We start from the raw sequence: 19,546 nt of genomic DNA, 5'->3' as shown, positions 1-19,546 counted from the left end.
CAACCTCAGAGATCATGTACTTGGCCTCTCACCCAAAGTAGGAATTCATTTTATCTACATTGGTAATAGATGATCAAATGGTTAGCTACATGAACCTCTGAATTTAAAGAGTTCTCTTCCCCCTAAGCCACTTATCCTTGGGTAAATATTTTCTTTAGAAAGAATCTCCTGGGGAAAGGTCCAGGCCTACTCCCAGGAATTCCCATTCAGTCATTTGAAATCTGCTCTCTTGAAAGATAGGCCAGATGTACTACTGAATTCCCTTGATGGCCACTCAAATATTTTAAGCCAGCATTTCTCATACCTCACAGTCTCTGCCACTCCAGACTGTAATGTGTGAAAGTCTCTCAGTTGTGTCTGACTCTTTGCAACCCCAGGGACTGTAGTCTGCCAGGCTCCTCTGTCCATGGACTTCTTCAGGCAAGAATACTAGAGTGGGTAGCCCTTCCTTCTCCAGAGGATCTTCCCAACCCAGGTATTGAACCCAGGCCTCCTGCATTGCAGGCAGATTGTTTACCTTCTGAGCCACCTGGGAAGTCTCACCACTCCAGACTAAACAGACTCAAATCCATTTGTGAAATTAATAGATTTATTAATGATGATTTATCTAGAACTTTCCCTCCCCCATCCACACTGCTCCCTTCAGGGCTTGCTGGATGGGTCAATGTCTTCCAAAGGTGTGGCCTCCAGAACACAGTTTGATGCTCCAGGAGTGCCCTGACCTGAATGGAGTACATTGCATTACTATTTTTATCAGGTTGGATTCTAAAGTTCTTTTCATGCTGCCCAAGTTTCCGTTACCTGGTTTAGCACTTTTGTCAGACTTCATTTGAGCTTCGTGGACAATCTAAGAGCTTTACCTCTTCCTCAAACGGCTTCTCTATCCCAGATTAATTTTCTTAACAATTTAAATGCAGTTCAGTTCAGTTCAGTCGCTCAGTTGTGTCTGACTCTTTGCGACCCCATGAATCGCAGCATGCCAGGCCTCCTTAAATGCAGACTTCTCTCTAATTTTTTTAATCTTTTTGTCTTAGTCTCATTCTAAACTTTTGATCTAATTAAATTATTATAAGTTTAAATTATAGTTTAAAACACTAATTCTCTCTCCTATTATCTATTCTTTCTAGTTATTAGTACATGATGTTCATAGTTTTTACATCCATTTGAATGTGTAACCATTTCTGCTACATGTTATATCTGGTAAATTTCAAAAAAAAAAAAAAAAAAATGGCTCAGATGGTAAAGCATCTGCCTGCAATGCAGGAGACCCAGGTTCGATTCCTGGGTCAGGAAGATCCCCTGGAGAAGGAAATGGCAATCCACTCCAGCACTCTTGCCTGGAAAAATCCCATGGACGGAGGAGCCTGATAGACTACAGTCCATGGGGTCGCAAACAGTCGGACACGACTGAGCTACTTCACCTTCACTTTCACTGAAATTGGTCATTTACCTAAACCTTTTGGAGTCATCCGTGCAGAAAATATATTGAGGCTGATACATTACTGGGGCACCCCTGTAAATACAAGAACTATATATTACTGTGTTTACCTTTGAGTTTACTCTATCATAGGGCACATTCCTTTCTTAACTAAAATCCTATAATTAATAGTCAAAATGATGCTGATGGTGATAGTAGTAGTATAATGATAGTAATGATGATGGTGGTGATTGTGGTGATGGTGGTTGTGTCTCTTTCTAGATGCCAGGTTCTGTCTTAAATGCTTGGCAATTATTATCTCATTTAATCATCACACCAATCTTGTAGGGTTAGGTGTTATACACTGACCCTCACCGGTTTGGGCATTCACAACTATTATATTCTCTTTGGTAGGTAAGTAAAACCACTGAAGAACTGTGAGATGGTAAAGGCTACCTACCCACTCTACCATATCACTATGTGTGTGTGTGTGCGTGTGTACGTGCTAAGTTGCTTCAGTCATGTCTGACTCTCTGCAACCCACTGGACTGCAGCCCTCCAGGCTCCTCTGTCTATGGGATTCTCCAGGCAAGAATACTGGAGTGAGTTGCCATGCCCTCCTCCAGGTGTGTAAGTACATGTTCATTTCAGTTCAGTCACTCAGTCATGTCCCACTCTTTGCAACCCCATGGACTGCAGCATGCCAGGCCTCCCAGTCCATCACCAACTTAGAGTTTACTCAAACTCATGTCCATTGAGTCAGTGACGCCATCCAACCATCTCATCCTCTGTCGTCCCCTTCTTCTCCTGACTTCAATCTTCCCCAGAATCAAGGTCTTTTCCAATGAGTCAGTTCTGCGCATCAGGTGGCCAAAGTATTGGAGCTTCAGCTTCAGCATCAGTCCTTCCAATGAATAATCAGGACTGATTTCCTTTACGGTTTGATCTCCTTGCAGTCCAAGGGACTCTCAAGAGTCTCCTCCAACACCACAGTTCAAAAGCATCAATTCTTTGGTGCTCAGCTTTCTTTATGATCCAACTCTCACATCCATACATGACTACTGGAAAAACCATAGCTTTGACTAGATGGACATTTGTTGGCAAAGTAATGTCTCTGCTTTTTAATATGCTATCTAGGTTGGTCATAAGCTTTCTTCCAAGGAGTAAGCATCTTTTAATTTCATGGCTGCAATCACTATCTGCAGTGATTTTAGAGCCCCCCAAAATAAAGTCTATCACTGTTTCCACTGTTTCCCCGTCTATTTGCCATGAAGTGACAGGACTGGATGCCATGATCTTAGTTTTCTGAATGTTGAGTTATAAGCCAACTTTTTCACTCTCCTCTTTCACTTTCATCAAGACGCTCTTTAGTTCTTCACTTTCTGCCATAAGGGTGGTATTGTCTGCATATCTGAGGTTATTGATATTTCTCCCAGCAATCTTGATTCCAGCTTGTGCTTCATCTAACCCAATGTTTCTCATTATGTACTCTGCATGTAAGTTAAATAACCAGGGTGACAATATACAGCCCTGATGTACCCCTTTCTATATTTGGAACCACTCTGTTGTTACGTGTCCAGTTCTAACTGTTGCTTCTTGACCTGCATACAGATTTCTCAATAGGCAGGTCAGGTGGTCTATTCCCATCTCTTTAAGAATTTTCTACAGTTTGTTGTGATCCACACAGTCAAAGGCTTTGGCATAGTCAATAAAGCAGAAATAGATGTTTTTCTGGAACTCTCTTGCTTTTTCCATGATCCACCAGATGTTGGCAGTTTGATCTCTGGTTCCTCTGCCTTTTCTAAAACCAGCTTGAACATCTGGGAGTTCACGGTTCACGTATTGCTGAAGCCTAGCTTGGAGAATTTTGAGCATTACTTTACTAGCGTGTGATATGAGTGCAATTGTGCAGTAGTTTGAGCATTCTTTGGCATTGCCTTTCTTTGGGATTGGAATGAAAACTGACCTTTTCCAGTCCTGTGGCCACTGCTGAGTTTTCCAAATTTGCTGGCATATTGAGTGGAGCACTTTCACAGCATCATCTTTCAGGATTTGAAAGAGCTCCACTGGAATTCCATCACCTCCACTAGCTTTGTTCGTAGTGATGCCTTCTAAGGCCCAGTTGACTTCACATTTCAGGATGTCTGGCTCTAGGTCAGTGATCACACCATCGTGATTATCTGAGTCAAGAAGATCTTTTTTGTACAGTTCTTCTGTGTATTCTTGCCACCGCTTCTTAATGTCTTCTGCTTCTGTTAGGTCCATACCATTTTTGTCCTTTATCAAGCCCATCTTTGCATGAAATATTCCCTTGGTACCTCTAATTTTCTTGAAGAGATCTCTAGTCTTTCCCATTCTGTTGTTTTCCTCTATTTCTTTGCATTGATCACTGAGGAAGGCTTTCTTATCTCTCCTTGCTATTCTTTGGAACTCTGCATTCAGATGCTTATATCTTTCCTTTTCTCCTTTGCTTTTCGCTTGTCTTCTTGTCACAGCTATTTGTAAGGCGTCCTCAGACAACCATTTTTCTTTTTTGCATTACTTTTCCATGGGGATGGCCTTGATCCCTGTTTCCTGTACAATGTCATGAACCTCCGTCCATAGTTCATCAGGCACTCTATCAGATCTAGTCCCTTAAATCTATTTCTCATTTCCACTGTATAATCCTAAGGGATTTGATTTAGGTCATACCTGAATGGTCTAGTGGTTTTCCCTACTTTCTTCAATTTAAGTCTGAATTTGGCAATAAGGAGTTCATGATCTGAGCCACAGTCAGCTCCCGGTCTTGTTTTTGCTGACTGTATAGAGCTTCTCCATATTTGGCTGCAAATAACATAGTCAATATGATTTCAGTATTGACCATCTGGTGATGTCCATGTGTAGAGTCTTCTCTTGTGTTTTTGAAAGAGGGTGTTTGCTATGACCAGTGCTTTCTCTTGGCAAAACTCTATTAGCCTTTGCCCTGCTTCATTCTGTACTCCAAGGCCAAACTTGCCTGTTACTCCAGGTGTTTCTTGACTTTCTACTTTTGCATTCCCATCCCCTATAATGAAAAGGACATAGTTTTGGGGTATTAGTTGTAGAAGGTCTTGTAGGTCTTCATAGAACCGTTCAACTTCAGCTTCTTCAGCATTATGGGTCAGGGCACAGAGTTGGATTACTGTGATATTGAATGGGTTGCCTTGGAAACAAACAGAGATCATTCTGTTGTTTTTGCATCCAAGTACTGCAATTCAGACTCTTTAGTTGACCATGATGGCTCTTCCATTTCTTCTAAGGGATTCTTGCCCACAGTAGTAGATATAATGGTCATCTGAGTTAAATTCACCCATTCCATTCCATTTTAGTTCACTGATTCCTAAAATGTTGACGTTCACTCTTGCCATCTTGTATGTATGTGTGTGTGTGTGTGTGTGTGTGTGTGTGTGTGTGTGTGTGCGTATAACCATTTATTAGCCAGTTGGCATCACATATTGAACCTGTTTTGTTAGCTTGACAACAACAGTAAAAATGTTAGATGCCCTGTCCTTTCAGGTATTCTGAGCATCTCTTTGCATGAAAAGTATACCCGATGCAGTCACAAAAGATGATTGTCTCATTAGAAATCCTAGACCCTTTATTGGCGAAGGTGCACCACTGTATGGGCATACCTTCCCCAATGATGAGGTCAAGGAGACTGACCAAAAAGTAAGTGGAACAATTAGGGAAGAGGGAATCGAAACAAGGAGTGAGGGAATCAGGGTAAAATTCATTTGGGTCACGTGTCAGATATTCAAACTCATCCTAAACTTGATGTGGTCAACTGTTGAGAAATAGGTGTGGCCCTTGGGACACCTGAGCCCAGGTTGACATACATGCCACCCATAATTTTTTTTTTCAGTATAGTGGCAGTTTTACTGTTGCCTGAGACAGATTGCTTCTGGTCAAATGAGGATACTCCAGCAAATACATCAACACTGAAGATTTGTAAGCACTCATCAAGCTGGGTAAATTCCCTGAAAAGAAGGAGCTTAGTTTTAAGAGTGACTTGAAATTAGAACTTTGTTCCCCACTGTTTTTATCTTAAAATACTTTTGCCTGGGAGAAAGCACTGTGTGAAATTAATACCTTCTCCAGCTCCACACCACCATGCAAGTTAACCTAACTTGAATGGGGAAATTCTTTCTTGCTGTCTTTCCAAATGTCTTAAGAGAACCCCTTTGAAGGGGCAGGGCTTACCTTTGTGTATTGATCAGACTGAATATTTCAAGGAGCTCTGTCTACCCCGGAGGGCAGATTTTTGTTGAAACATGTGCAATAGTGTCAAGGATAGTGCGTTTCACAACTGAAGCAGATGTGCATACTTATAACTTACCTTCAGTTTGGAAACATGTTAATTAGTAAGGCTCTAATTTCTAATTAGCTACCCATGGATGGCTGTGGAACTGAATATGGTTGTACTCATTAATACACTTTGAAGGCATTTTTCAGGTGGGTTAATATCTACATTATATGGAAAAATTGTATGTATTCGTACACATATACACAGTATATATACATCTACCTGAGTAAACATAGTATGTATACTTAGTACAAAGTATACATATATTGATATTTGATATGCCAACTTGAAAGATCATTCTTGGGCATTTATTTTAAGAACTGAACTCAAGTCTGCTCTTACTTCACTTTGGATTCTCCATGGTGCTAGAATATTTTATCCTTTGGATGGTTAAGTGAGAAAGATTTAACAACAAAGCTGGAGTGTCATTTATGGCTCTGTATTGGAGAATTAAGGGAGTTGATTCAGGTTGCTGAAATCTCTCTTCTGGCCCTCTCCCTGGAAGACAAGTCACCATAGTGAGCTTTATCCCTGTCTTTACTCTTGCATTTTGCTTAATGACTCTGAGTATGTGACATAAGATAGCACATCTGGAAGACCCTCTGCTCTTTCATACACTACTCTGATCTTCAATGGTTCCTATGCTGTCTTTAAGTAAATAATAAAGGCTTTGGCTTCTTTTGCTAGATCAACTAAGGGTATACTGGATATACCTGCTTTGGTAGATCCATTGCTTCATTTGGACTGGTTAACAGTGTGTGTTTTTAAGGTGCCTAGGCTGGGAATATCCTTCATTTCCTAGTGTAATTATCCAACATCTCCTCTGTTGCCTTATTAGCTGTGTGTGTGAGGGGGGGCACTATTTGAAATTGTTTTATCAGTTTGTACCTAATTCTTCCTGCCATTGATGAGAGCAGTATCTTTTGCACACATTTCACTAATTTAAGAGGACTATTATGTAATAGTGAGTTTCTCAGTTGATTCGAACATGATGTTACTTAGGTCCCAAGTCTAAACTTGATTCTGGAGCAGGAAATGGCAACCCACTCCAGTATTCTTGCCTGGAAAATTCCATGGACAACAGAGTCTGGTGGACTACAGTCCATGAGGTTGCAAAGAGTTGGACACGACTGAGAGCACACGCATGCATGCACTAAACTTGATTATGATTCTTTCACTTCCTGTTCCATACTTTGCCTGGTTGTCCCACAGTTGTCTTTTGGACTTGGGAGAGTCAGTTGAGAATGAGGATTAACAAGAGCAAATCAATCCCCACAACCAAGTACAAGCAAGAGAACACCATTTAGAGTACAGAGCTCAGGCCTGGATTATGGTTCATCTTTTCGTCAAGAGAAGACAGACATTTCTGTATAGATGGAAACATATTTGCATGGAGCATTGTATAGTGCAGTGTGTATGTGTGCATGTATGTGAGGTGTCTATATGCATGTACATGTGTGCATCACGGGAGGAGTAGATCTGTTGTCACATTAATGATGATAGCAAAAATACCCACTGGTTACCACGGAGCAGGTCATGTGCCAACTGTTGGTCCTGCTGTATGTTTATTTGTGCAAGGGTTTACTATAATACTCACCCAGGCATTTCCAGAAGGAAAGGGTGAGGATTGATTTGTCAATGCCTAAGGGTCTCCCAACATGTGGTCTACTACAACTGTGTTTGTCAGTGAGTTGTTTGGGCCTCACAGGAATTTTCCCACAGAAAGGATGTTCTAACTGGCAGGCTCCCAGGACCGCCTACAAATCCTTTTAACCATAACAGAGCTGACGAGCACTGTCAGGACTGGAGTTGGCTTCCAAATGGGAAGTCAGCCTGGTATTAATAGCACAGTTCCAGCTGCACTTTGGGTCCAGCGGACTTCTAATGGACCGGCCTGGGAACCCAAGCACTCTTTGTAACATTTATAGGAAATGGATTCCTTGGTGAGCATGGTGGGAAGGGAGTACTGTGGTGGCTTGAGAATCATGGCTACCCATTTCCCCCTTCTCTGATCACTGCCATCGTCGGTATCCAGCAGGAAGAGACTAAGGTGAATCCTAGGGGAATTCTTCTCCCAACTTCAAGTCTGGGGAGAGCCTGCCCTGGTCCTGATCCGCTCGCTTGGGTTGACTGTTCCCATGTACAGGATATTTGTAAGTTGGGCGTTCCTAGGCCACTTATATTTAATTGTGTGATGCAGATGTTTATTTTAACATAGTAGCTATTCATCCATGTAAATTTTACATTAAAATTACAGGCTTATTTGGATTTTAAACATGTATTATTCATTTTGACTGATTTCAGCCCTGATGATGTTTTTGTGCTTCTTTGATGGGTTAAAGGCATTATATTTATGCAAATTGAAAGGGTGTGTGCTGTTGCAGTACAACATTCCGTTTTCTGGTTGTAGGAGGAAATAAGAGAAGTGGGTGGTACCGTGGGGTGTGTGTGTGTGTGTGAGCATAATTTGAATTTGACCCAAAGTTGTGTACTTTGAATACGACCCAAAGGTGTGTTGTTCAAACCAAGATATTCTTTAAGATATTAAAAATTGTGTTTGTACTCAAGAGAGCACTTTCTCAGTAGTGTATTTGGAAATATTTCAGGCTATTTTTTTCTGCAGAAGTTACAGACCTAAAAGATATTTTTTCCCCTGGAAGCTCTTTGAATATATACATTTTTTAAAAGGATTTTTAAAGGCTAGATGGCAGCAAGGAAATTGTTTTCTGTTCATCTTAAGTAAATATCTCTGTGATATAAGTGCTGCGTCAGAGTTATCTTATGGGCTGCATATGACTCAAAGGGAAAATAATTTGTTTAGTAACTTGATTTTCTTCCTTTTTTTATGATTCACAAGTTGTCAAGCTCATCCTGTTTGGGACACTATAAATGTAGTAGTAGTATTAGTCACTCAGTCATGTCTGACTCTTTGAGACCCCATGGACTGTAGCCTGTGGGAACTTGTAAATGAATAACAAATTTAAATGTAAATCAACTGAAATGTATATGAAATCCTACTAGATTCTTAGGAGGTCTCTCGGTATTTATGAACCACACTTCTCTTTTCTAGGATTCTGTTTTGGGACACAGTCATAAATGCAAAAGGAAGTTTTCAGCACCTAATGACATTTATACTTATAATATTGGGCCCCTTCAGCCCAAGCATTGAAAAACTATCTGGAGTTGGAATTGCTGAGACATGGAAATCTTTTCTTCCAGAAGGATTTTTTTAAAATAAAAATTATACTTTAAGATTATGAGTATAGAATTATAACACAGACAATTCATCATACTTAATAAGCCTCTCTAGATCAATCTAGATTATCTCTAAAAGGTCTATTTCACCCAGTCCCATAATTACACACTTGGGTAAGTAAAATGAAGTGTATAGGGTTTTCAGAGTGGCAGATCTATGTGGAATCCTTCTAACCCAGTTGCTTATTGTGTAGGAAAGGGAACTGGAGACCAGAGGGATTAAGGGGCTTGAGTAAGGCCGCTGTAGTGAGGACAGGGCTAGGAGGGCCATGAGCAACAGTGAGAATGTCTGTCACCTGTTAAAGGGCTTCAGTTTCTTGGGTTTACTTCCATCTTTTCATTTAATTCTCACAACAGTTTTGCAAGGCATGGATCATATTCCAGTTTTTAAAATGATAAAACTGAAACATAGGAGGTTCTCTAACTGCTCAAAGTCAATAGGCATTAGGAGGCAGAGCAGAAATTCAAATGCACACCCCCTGATTTGAGAGTCTGGTGTCTCCTGCCTTGAGCTGTTTTCACTGTACCAGGGTGGCTCCCTGGCTTCAGTATATAGCCTAAAATCCAAGCAGCATTCCGTTTTTCTACATGTTTACAGGCATCACTCATCTTTTGAGCTTCACTTTCTCCCGCTTCACAGATAATGCTTTTTTCACAGATTGAAGGTTGCGGCAACCCTGTGACAAGCAGGTCTATCTGCACCATTTCTTTTTTCAACATTATTTGTTTACTTTGTGTCCCTGTGTCACAGTTAGGTAATTCTCACAATAATTCCAACGTTTTCATTATTTTCATATTTGTGATGGTGGTCTGTGATCAGTGACCTTTGATGTTACTATTAATACTATAACCTGCTGAAGGCTCGGGTGATGGTTAGTATTTTTTAGCAATATTTTAAAATAAAAAAATGTAATTTTTAGATGTAATGTTATTGCATACTTAATGTTGTTGTTCAGTTGCTCAGTTGTGTCCAACTCTTTGTGACCCCATGGACTGCAGCATGCCAGGCTTCCCTATCCTTCACCATCTCCTGGAGTTTGCTCAAACTCATGTCCATTGAGTTGATAATGTCATCTAACCATCTCATCCTCTGTTGCTCCCTTCTCTTCGTACCCTCATTCTTTCCCAATATCAGGGTCTTTTCCAATGAGTCAGTTCTTCGTATCAGGTGGCCAAAGTATTGGAGTTATTTGCCAGGGGATATCCAATAAATAGACAGCAGAAAATAAAGTAAGTGAGATGGTGGTAAGCGTCGAAGAAAAAAAAGACATAAAGGGAAAAAGTCAAGGAAAGGAGACGCTAGAAAGATGGGATGGGAATTATTAAAAAAGGACTTTGCTGTGAGTATGTATTTGGGAAGTGTTTGTTATTGCATTATTTGTTCAGTGAAAGAAGCTGGCAGGTGTCTATTTTTTCAGCAGCTTCCTTTCCAAAACCATAATATTCCATTCTCTACCAGTGGTAAAAGGCTTATTCTAACTCCATCTCCATCTTCATGATACATCTTCCCATCTGCCCCTTGTGCGAACCATTGTTATCCCCATAGTATCAAAAAAAGAAAACAGGGGTCAAATGAGTTACCCATAAATGGATAACAAGACAAGCTTAGTGCCTGGGCTACTCTTTCCAAATATCTAATTTACAGGGAAGGAGAATCTCAGAAATGCTAAAATGACTAGCCCAGAATTACATGGCAAAGTGCTCATTATTTTATTTATTCAGCAGGATATGGATGGAGTTTCTACAGTGGGCCAGGCTGCTGAGATGGATCCAGAAAGTAGTATTCACAGGAGATGTTCTCTGACCTAGGCGCACATGCAGGGACCTCTGTACCCTACCCAATGCTCATTTATGCATACCATGATGGACAGTCTTCTCTCTTTTCCAGACTCTGAGAAGAATGGTGTTCCCACTTATATTTCCCACTCTGCATTTCTAGTGTGTTATGGATTAAATGAGACCATATCGGCTGGCCTGGGGACCAGAACAACTATGTATACCATTGTTTCCATGGGCAAATGCATTTAGACTTTCACACATCCAGCCATCTTTACAAACTTTCAGACTGGGGAGTGTCTGGGTTGGAGAACACAAGCAGAGATTGTTTAGCGTCCATCAAGGCACTCTGGCTGCCCAACCTCCCAGATATTGACATTGCCTGGAGTAAACAATACCCTCTTCAGTCCTAATGATAGCATTAAGTGAGATACAAATGAGCCATAATAGCTTCCTCAAAATTTTACAGAAAAGATTTTATTTTCTTTACTCTGAAGGCAAAGTGATGGTCACACATATTTACCTTTAGGGAAAAGGTCTTCAAATTGGTAATCTGTGGATTGTGTCTACCAGCCATTCTATAGTTTGTCATAGTTCTCTAGGGCCATGGGAATCTACAAGGAGATTGTAGCTCATTTAATCTGTGTTTATTCCATTATCTATGTATGAGACTATCTATGTAGTGCCACAAGTGTGTCTTGAATGGAACAGAATGGAAAGAAATGTTCTCTTGGCCATCGCATACTAACAAGCGTCGTTTTCCCATCTTTCTTCCATAATGTGAATGCCATGGGCATTTCAGTTCCTGTTCTACATGCCTGTCATCATCTGCTTGATTAGAATGATACTGCTGTAGATAATAAGTACTTTGAATTTATATAAGCTTCTTAAGGAATGATGAACTTAGATTGAACTGCAGTGAATGCTTCAGTAAAATTCAAAGGAATTATGATTATGGTTGCCTTGGCAACCATAGTTCTGTATTCTCTTTGTTTTATTACTTACCATTTTCCTATATTGAGGTCATTTTGAGGAGATCATTAAGGTCTCATTTTCAGTTTATGAGGCTTCTGGGAATGATACAATTTTATGTAGCTACAAATGTATCTCCTTTTCTTAAAATTTCCCCAAACATTGGAAAGTCTGGACATGTGAAATGAACTAAAAATAAGCTATTACTTATGTTGACACATACATGTCATCTTTACTGTCTATTAAGGTAATTATTTATAAGGACTGAAAGACATTGTTACTTTACATTTCTCCTTAGCATGCAAATATGACTTTCCATTTCTTTCAAAAGTGAAGAATTCTTTGTCAATAAATTTCCATAAATGTTTTTACCTATAATGCAGTTATTAAACTGAAAATAACTAAACAAGAAAAATAGTTTTACTTTAGGAAAGGGCCAGTTTGAGAGACAGTCAAACAGTGATATTTTAACAACATATTAAATAATTAATCATCAACACATCCACTGTTAAGTTTTTTGGTAGACCACATTAGTTTTTTTAAAGTGAAAATGTGGTAATTAACACTGTAATCTTTATAATTGGTTTATTGGTATTAAAAGGAAAATATAGTATAAATTGTATATTACCACATGACTACAATATAAAAATCATTGTAAAATATTTTATTTTGTCCAATTACTTATTATTTGAATCTAAAGGAAAATTATATATGTTAACATTCTAGGACAGGAGTTAGGAAAGTTTTTTGTAAAGGGTCAGGTGGTAAATATTTTAGGTTTTGGGGCCACACAGATTTTTATTGCAACTACTCAACTCTGTAACTGAAAGCATCCAGAGACACCAAGCTGTATTAAATTAATACTGTGTTTATAGAAACAGATGGCAAACTGGATTTGGTCCTCAGGCTGAAGTTTGCCAGGGCTTCCCTAGTGGTAAAGAACCTGCCTGCAAAGTAGGAGATGCGGGTTCGAATCTCTGGGTTGGGAAGATCCCCTGGAAAGGGAATGGCAATCCACTCCAGTATTCTTGGCTGGAGATCCATGGGCAGAGGAGCCTGGCGGGCTACAGTCCACGGGGTCGCAAAGAGTCGGACGCGACTGAAGTGACTGAGCACGCATGCACAGGAGGGTAGAAGCAGACATTTCATGATAGATTGCTTAGTTTAAAAGCTAGTAGAACATTTGACAAAAATAAGCTAATAACATTTCCTTATATGTTGGGCAAGTTCAAAACTGAACTTCAGTGTCAAAGGCCTGACATCCCCTACCTGAATATGCCAACAATGTAAACTGAGTCAGTGAGATGAAGCCCCTTTGCCTATAGCTGGTTTCTCCATCCTTATGGAGTTTCCTTGGTCACCTGACACCAAGTGAAACATACATTTTCATCTTTATTTTCCTTTAGAGTATTCTCTGGTGCTTTGTTCAAACTAATTTTATCATCCTCTTTTAGGTTTAGGGCTTCCCTGGTGGCTCAGCTGGTAAAAATTCGCCTGCAATGCAGGGGACCTGGGTTTGATCCCTGGGTTGGGAAGATCCCTTGGAGAAGGGAAAGGCTACCCACTCCAGTATTCTGGCCTGGAGAATTACTTGGATTGTATAGTCCATGGGGTCACAAAAAGTCAGACAGGACTGAGCGACTTTCACTTTAGGTTTAGTCAAATATTTCAAACATAAAGAAAAGTACAGAAAAAAACCACAAATATTTGACCCTCAGTTTTAATAAATTTTAATATTTAATATTGTTTGATTAAGATATTTTAATCTTTTTTAAAAATAAATAATACATATGAACACAGCTGAAGCCTATAACAGACTTTTAATGTGTATGATTTTTCCACATTCTAACAATTTTTAAAGAAGCAATTTATTTTTAGATGGATCTGCATTTTTCCTACTTATTAAAGTGAATTTCTTGAGAGCCAAAAGGATGGAAAGATTAGCGAATTGATTTTAGATGTGCAAATTATCATTGGTACACAGTAGACCAATTTGACCTGATTTGATATATTTTTCTGTCCATCCAGGACTAAATTAATGCTAAGAGTTTACTTCCAAGAGAGACTTTGCAAATTCCCTACATCTCTTCCATGTGGTAAATGAGATGTGTGATTAAGAGACAGTGAGTATAAATCATCCTAATTCATAATCAAAGACTGAAGACAGCTTTTCATTTCTATAGTGACTTATTCAAATGCATTATTTTTCTCTGCTGCCCTTAACACAGTTAATGCTTTGTGGAACAAACGCTTTCACAAACATTCTGTCATTCAATCTTTGGAATGTCCCATGTGGGGGTTAGAACAGATAGTATTGCAATCGTCTCCTAGGTGAGGAAATTAAGGCACAGTGATGTCAGTGCAGTGCTTATAAGTCTTGGCTGAACCTTAGTACCACTGGGTGAGCTTTGATAAAGGATCCCTGAGCCTACCCACAGAGATTTGATACAACCAGGCTGGAACGGACCGAAAGTGTTAGTATATTTCATTGCTTCTTCTGTGCAGCCAAGGTTGAGAATTTCTGCTGGACTAGGGAACTGATCAAAGTTGTTCAACCCTGTGGTTCTCGAATGGGGGCTATTTATCCACCCCCCACCCTGCCAGGGGAACATTTGACAATAAGACACTTGATTGACACATGTTGGTTGAGGACACTACTGGCTTCTAGTGAGTGAACATCCTACAGCCTTGCCTCTCCACATGAAACGCTCCAGCCCCAGGACTTCCCTGGAGGTCCAGCAGTTAAGACTCCGCACTTCCACTGAAGGGGACATGAGTTTGATCCCTGGTGGGAGAACTAAGATCCCACATGCTATGCGGTATGGCCAAATATAAAAGAATGAGAAAAAAAGAAAAAAACAAAAAAATCCCTATCCAGCCCCAAATACCACTATGTCAATTGAGCTGAGGTTCAGAAACTCCTCCTTAACCTCTAAGTGTTGGACTGAAGTCCCTAACTCTAAGCCATTGTTATTTCTTCAGTCCCAAATTGCTAAATTATTCAAATTAGTCATCCTCTTATTATTTCTCTAATAATGCATTTTTAAAGTGACTTTAAACTTTTTCAGGAACTAGGTGGTCTCGTGTCTTAACCACAGTAGGATAGGCAGAAATCCTACTTTTCTCAGAATACCAAAAGTAACACAAAAACAAGCAAATAGCCACAAAGGATACAACATCAAAAAGAAAAGAACTATTTCTCAACTAAGTATATGTATGATCCCAAATAAAAAATGTGAATTATGTAAAGCAGTAGCTCTCAAAATTGAGCATGCATGGAAATCCCCTGGGGGGTTATTAAAATACAGACTGCTGGGCCCCACCCTCAGAGTGTCTGATTCCCTAGGTCTGGTGTAGTGTTCAAGCACTTGAATTTCTAAATTTCTAACAAGAGCTTCCAGCTGAGACAGACTCTTCTGGACCTGGGAACACACTGAGAATTACAGATGTAAAATGTGTAATAGCTTCACAAATGCATAACCCCAGGACTATCTATTAAAGCATCAGGTTAATATTCCTAAAAATGCAAGCACTATTTCATCATAGTATACACATGATTTTAGAATATAATCCATCAATAAGTATAAGAACCTTCCAGTTCCATGATTACAGTCAGGACAGACCTATGAAATCAAACCATTTGCACCCACTTCTAAGAGCAACAGGAGCTAGCTTCAGTAAGCTTCCTGTCCAAAACAAGTCCAATGTTAAGAATGTACAGCTGTCCACTTTATCAGAAATAAAAAAAGTGACAATACCCTGAGACATTTTAAAATGCATCTAAGGTACACGATGCACATTCTTCAAATTATAAGGAGATGCCTAGATCAAAAATGACTTAAACAGAATTTTCCTACTTTTGGATACATTAACACATGATTGTAGGAGGGTGGATGGATATCTAAAATTTCAGGGAAATTTATTGCCTGTATTAAATAACAAGTCCTAATTCCTTAACAAATTGGAATATTGACATAGGTGGCTAAATAATCATAGAATTAAACATGGAATCTGAAACCTATTTCAGAAACAAGTCAATTACTTTTCCACTTCATCAGCCCATGACACTCTAAAGATAGCAGCGATAAAGGTGTGGTTTGTGATTTTCATAAACTAGCCTTAAGTTAGATATTACAGCATATTTTGTAGGTGAAAAACCTAAACCCTGAAGAAGCAAAGTACATGTCCCTTATTTTCCACAGCAAGAGCTCATAGAAACTACAATATGCTCTTATCTCTGCCTCTTAGATGTTTTCTGAATCTCTTGATAGTGAAGATTTGATCTCTTTCTAGAACCTGGCACACTTCCTAGTACATACCAAGGGGTAATTAGGCTTCTACTGAATTTACTTAAGTGAGTTTGTGAGAAGTTCATGCATTTCTGTATTTCATGAATTTTATATTGCATAGTTCAGTCCCATTTAAATTCAGGATCCTTACCCCCAAAATCCCAAATAAGATCCAGTCTATACTGTCCAAAGTACAAACTTTAATTATGAGCTAGGGATTAAGAAAAGTAAAGGGAAACTATGGGAGAATTTTCCAACAAGTAAGCACTTCTGTTGTACCAGCATTGATGATATATATGGCTGTCAACAATGTAAGACTTCCAAAGGGTAACTAAATAGCCCTGTACTGTAAAATATAAAATTTACACATCTAAGGGAACAAATAAAATCTAAGAATTGAAAAAAATATACCTAATAACATCGTTCTGCTCCAGTGTTTAAGAGCAAACCGAGAAGTTGCTATGGCATTGACTTATGCGAGCATAGCAACAGAGCGAACTCAGTGATTCAGCTTGATAAAAGAGGAAATTATCTCACCATTTCCCTTTCCCTAAATCAGTCAGATATCCAAATATTTCATGTTGAAATGGTATATCCATCAACATGTTCTAATGGATAAAAGTCAACAGTGGGGGTGGGGAGGAAGGTTATAAGACGAAATCTGTATGACATATGCTTACTTTAGAGAATGCAACTCACATCTAAAGAATCTATTAATATCTCTGCATCCTGCTTTCCCCCGATTTAATGGAGTTTGTCAGTGGCTTATATTGGGTGAATATTGGGTGAATATGAGTAATAATTTGGCAAACGACAACAATTTATCAGCCTGTATAACTTCGTTCTAATGAAATTTGACTGTGGTGTATTTTGAGAAAGAAACATTGTTCGGCCGTGGAACTGTAATTCCCTGTGTGCAACAGCCCTCCAGGGAAGGGATAGATTATGCCAGCATAATATGTGAAGTTTAGTCATTATCACTTGTACCAAGCAGAGGTCAGCTGTGGGTGTATATGTGGGAGGCACCACTGTGGTGAGCCAATACAAACAGAGCCAAATGTCACAAATAAATGCTGACATTTTATCACGTTATTTTAAATATTATTTTACCACTGTGTTTTTTCTTGTATTGTTTAACCTCCACATCTTTATTTCCCATTTCCTTTCTTTAAACTGATAAATGAGAATTGGGCAAGTATGGTTTGAATCACTACTTGACCATGAACATGGGAAGTTAACTGACCCCACAAAAGACCCCCAAACCTATGAAACTTGAATTCTTAGATTTATTCTGTTTTTTTTTGTTTTGTTTTTTGAAAATACAGCAATTCTTTATTTCTTTATTGTTTTTTACTTTAAAAATTTATTTATTTTAATTGGAGGCTAATTACTTTATAATATTGTAGTGGTTTTTGCCATACTTGACATGAATCCGCCACGGGTGTACATGTGTTCCCCATCCTGAACCCCCCTCCCACCTCCCTCCCCATCCCATCCCTCTGGGTCATCCCAGTGCACCAGCCCCGAACACCCTGTCTCATGCATCGAACCTGGACTGGCGATCTGATTCACATATGATAATATACATGTTTCAATGCTATTTTCTCAGATCATCCCACCCTCGCCTTCTCCCACAGAGTCCAAAAGACTGTTCTGTACATCTGTGTCTCTTTTGCTGTCTTGCATACAGGGTCATCGTTACCATCTTTCTAAATTCCATATATATGCGTTAATATACTGTATGGGTGTTTTTCTTTCTGACTTACTTCACTCTGCATAGTAGGCTCCAGTTTCACCCACCTCATTAGAACTGATTCAAATGTATTCTTTTTAATAGCTGAGTAATATTCCATTGTGTATATGTACCACTGCTTTCTTATCCATTCGTCTGCTGATGGACATCTAGGTTGCTTCCATGTCCTGGCTATTATAAACAGTGCTGCGATGAACATTGGGGTACACGTGTCTCTTTCCCTTCTGGTTTCCTCAGTGTGTATGTCCAGCAGTGGTATTGCTGGGTCATATGGCAGTTCTATTTCCAGTTTTTTAAGGAATCTCCACACTGTTCTCCATAGTGGCTGTACTAGTTTGCATTCCCACCAACAGTGTAAGAGGGTTCCCTTTCCTCCACACCCTCTCCAGCATTTACTGCTTGTAGACTTCTGGATCGCAGCCATCCTGACCGGCGTGAGATGGTACCTCATTGTGGTTTTGATCTGCATTTCTCTGATAATGAGTGATGTTGAGCATCTTTTCATGTGTTTGTTAGCCATCTGTGTGTCTTCTTTGGAGAAATGTCTGTTTAGTTCTTTAGCCCATTTTCTATTTATTCTGGGTTGACTTGGGTTTCAGAAACATATAATTTGATTAATTTATTTTTAATTTACATATAGTAAAATCCATCTTTTGGAGGGGTACAATTCTGAGTTTTGACAAATACATAAAATTGTGCAACCACCACCACAATAAGGACCCAGAAGAGTTCTGTCATCCCCCCCACCCCACAGATTCCCTCCTGCTGCCCCTTCATAGTCAATGCCTCCCTGAACCGCCCCAGGACCTGTCATCAAAAACCTGTTGGTGCTCTTCTATTTTAACTATTTTTTTCCTTCTCCATTCATTCACAGTACATCTATCATGTGCTAGGTTCTGTTTGAGGTTCTGGGGATGAAGTAGTGAATAAGATTCACATGGAGCTTTCCATGCAGAAACAAGATAATGAACAAAAGTAAATCTGTAATTCCAATGTGTAGTAAATGCTGTCTAGTAAACAGATCCCGCTTGCTCCTATGACATACCTGTGAAAAGCTATGACAAACTTAGACAGCATATTAAAAAGCAGAGACATCACTTTGCCAACAAAGGTCTGTATAGTCAAAGCTATGGTTTTCCAGTAGTCATGTACACATGTGAGAGCTGTACCAGAAAGAAGAGTGAGCACTGAAGAACTGATGCTTTTGAAATGTGCTGGAGAAGACTCTTGAGAATTCCTTGGACAGCAAAGTGATCAAACCATTCAATCCTAAAGGAAATCAACCCTGAATATTCATTGGAAGGACTGATGCTGAGGCTGAAGCTCCAAAAGTTTGGCCACCTGATGCAAAGAGCCGACTCATTTGAAAAGTTCCTGATGCTGGGAAAGATAGAGGGCAGGAAGAGAAGGGGGCAGCAGAGGATGAGATGGTTGGATGGCATCATCGACACAATGGACATGAATCTGAGCAAACTCCAGGAGACGGTGAAGGACAGGGAAGCCTGGCATGCTGCAATTCATTGGGTCATGAAGAGTTGGACATGACTTAGTGACTGAACAACAACAATAAGTAGATCCCTATGATAACAAGTATCAGAAGATGAAACCTCATTTTAGACAGAATGTTAGAAAAGGTGGCTCTGAGAAGTTGGCATTATATCTGAGGACTGAAGTCTAAGAAGGAGCCAGCTATGTGAAATGAGCAAGGGGTGGGGACACATGGGCAATCATTCCATGCAGAAGGAACGTTATATGGAAAACGG

At 39.5% G+C, this 19,546-nt stretch overlaps 1 protein-coding gene across 5 annotated transcripts in view; it reads left to right on the top strand.

Moving 5' to 3' along the window:
* ARHGAP6 (Rho GTPase activating protein 6) overlaps positions 1-19,546 on the top strand; it is a 542,861-nt gene that overhangs the window by 337,982 nt on the left and 185,333 nt on the right. Inside the window, exon 1 of one of the 5 annotated variants that reach the window (XM_055563250.1) lies at positions 7,607-7,788. The exons of 3 other annotated variants lie outside the window; for them this stretch is intronic. Coding sequence is in view for 1 of the 2 variants with exons in the window: in XM_055563248.1 (XP_055419223.1) it covers positions 7,877-7,891 (15 nt within the window). In the remaining variant the exon portion in view is untranslated. One more of the 5 variants, XM_055563248.1, reaches the window with a different exon arrangement.

This window comes from Bubalus kerabau, chromosome X (genome assembly GCF_029407905.1).
Source record: "Bubalus kerabau isolate K-KA32 ecotype Philippines breed swamp buffalo chromosome X, PCC_UOA_SB_1v2, whole genome shotgun sequence".
Lineage (NCBI taxonomy): Eukaryota > Metazoa > Chordata > Mammalia > Artiodactyla > Bovidae > Bubalus > Bubalus kerabau.
The sequence above is the reverse complement of the archived record's forward strand: the minus strand, read 5'-3'. Positions and strand labels throughout refer to the sequence as shown.